Source organism: Euprymna scolopes, chromosome 30 (genome assembly GCF_053919585.1).
Source record: "Euprymna scolopes isolate OS-2025 chromosome 30, ASM5391958v1, whole genome shotgun sequence".
Taxonomy (NCBI): Eukaryota; Metazoa; Mollusca; class Cephalopoda; order Sepiida; family Sepiolidae; genus Euprymna; species Euprymna scolopes.
Genome location: NC_136511.1, coordinates 70,328,309 through 70,329,854, shown reverse-complemented (window position 1 = coordinate 70,329,854; position 1,546 = coordinate 70,328,309). Strand labels below are relative to the sequence as shown.

Genomic DNA, 1,546 nt, shown 5'->3' with positions numbered 1-1,546 from the left:
TGATGGAAGACAAAACTAATATCACACATTGGTTGAAATAAAGTGATACACATTTCTAGCTTAGGGTCTATAGAAAGAAAGATAAATCAATATATGCAGAGATAGATACATGGACAATTACATTGATAGATAGAAATAGTCACAGATATCATGAGATAGACAACTAGAATGAACCGACTGAGGAGAATTGCTGATGCCAGAATGATGATAATATGCATGACATCACATTTATAGTTTGACATTGAACACATTTCGTATACAACAGACTCCGTACGGAAAGATTATTATACGTCAGATCATACATACTTCTTTATTTGTGTAATATTCAATTAGGAATTTATATGAAGTGTAATTACGCAGTTTTTTTTCCATCTTACCCAATTAAAATGTATGTAGAACCAATCTTCAACATAATAATAATTTTAAATAAATAAATGAAAGAAAAAAATAATGAAATTTGGAAAATCAAAATGAGGAAAAATTAAATAATCTTCTTAAAAAATGGACCGAAATTGTTCCACATGAAATAATGATCAGTCTGATGTTATTGTGAGATTCTTTCTTAATGACTTTTTTGGTTTTCTTGTTTGTTTGGATTTTATAGCTGTTTGTAATATATTTGTTAGCCATCTTGTTTTTTATTTGTTTTTTTTTGCTTCATACCGGCTCGACAATGAGCAGTTTCAGTGTATTTTCCATTAGTTAGGTTGCTTTATGAACCTTAATAATTATATTATAACGTTTTTTGGCCAGTTTTGGTTTATATGCCGTCACTTTTAAATTTGATGTTCACACGTCTTCACAAATGCTTAACAATTTAATATGTTTACATGGGCGTAAAGCTGAATTCACTGTGTTTGGTCAAAATTGTAAATTGTAAGGGAGTTATGTTATTTTCCCTGATTTGATATTCGCAAAGATCACGATACTGTTCTAATTAAGATTATGATCAAATTATGTTCATAACTATTATATATATATATATATATATATATATATATATATATATATATATATTATGTTGTCATCACACTTAATGACAATTAAAATTAAAGCAGAAGTTTAACAAAGAAACTATTTTGCTTTGCAGTTTCCGTTCATTCTTAGGTATTTGTGAAGAAGTTGGACACGTTCGTAACACAGAAACAACCTTCTTTCCATTTATTTATGTTTATATTTATAGTTGAGCAACTTTATTAAACTCTTTTAATCCTATTCTTTCTAGTAAATCCTCTTTTTGCTTTTTTTTTTTTCAACACGTAATTGGTGGAATCGTATTCGTGAATAGTTCGGCCAAACTACTTCCGGCTGATGTGTCCGGGTCAGACAACGATCCACTGCCGGGTTGGTGATGGAGATCGGAGAGTGACGGCGCCGAACTGAGTTCCGATAGGGTCGGTGACTTGCTTCGGTGACCGCCTCCTCCCATGCTCCCCATGTCCGAGGCTGGCATCGATTGTGAGTCACATATCTGCTCCATGACGGCCGCCTGGTGTCGTTGCAACTGTTGTTGCTGCTGCTTGGGTACTTTCTCCTCCTCTTGCTT

The 1,546-nt window shown here is 32.9% G+C and overlaps 1 protein-coding gene across 3 annotated transcripts in view; it reads right to left on the bottom strand.

Moving 5' to 3' along the window:
• Window positions 1-1,218: 1,218 nt before the first annotated feature.
• Window positions 1,219-1,546, bottom strand: part of LOC145254834 (LIM/homeobox protein Lhx9-like) — a 473,828-nt gene continuing 473,500 nt past the window's right edge. For all 3 annotated transcript variants that reach the window (XM_080113669.1, XM_080113670.1, XM_080113672.1), the window contains one exon: window positions 1,219-1,546. This exon is cut by the window's right edge and continues 45 nt beyond it. In XM_080113669.1, the coding sequence (XP_079969795.1) occupies window positions 1,253-1,546 (294 nt within the window). In that variant the 3' untranslated portion in view covers window positions 1,219-1,252.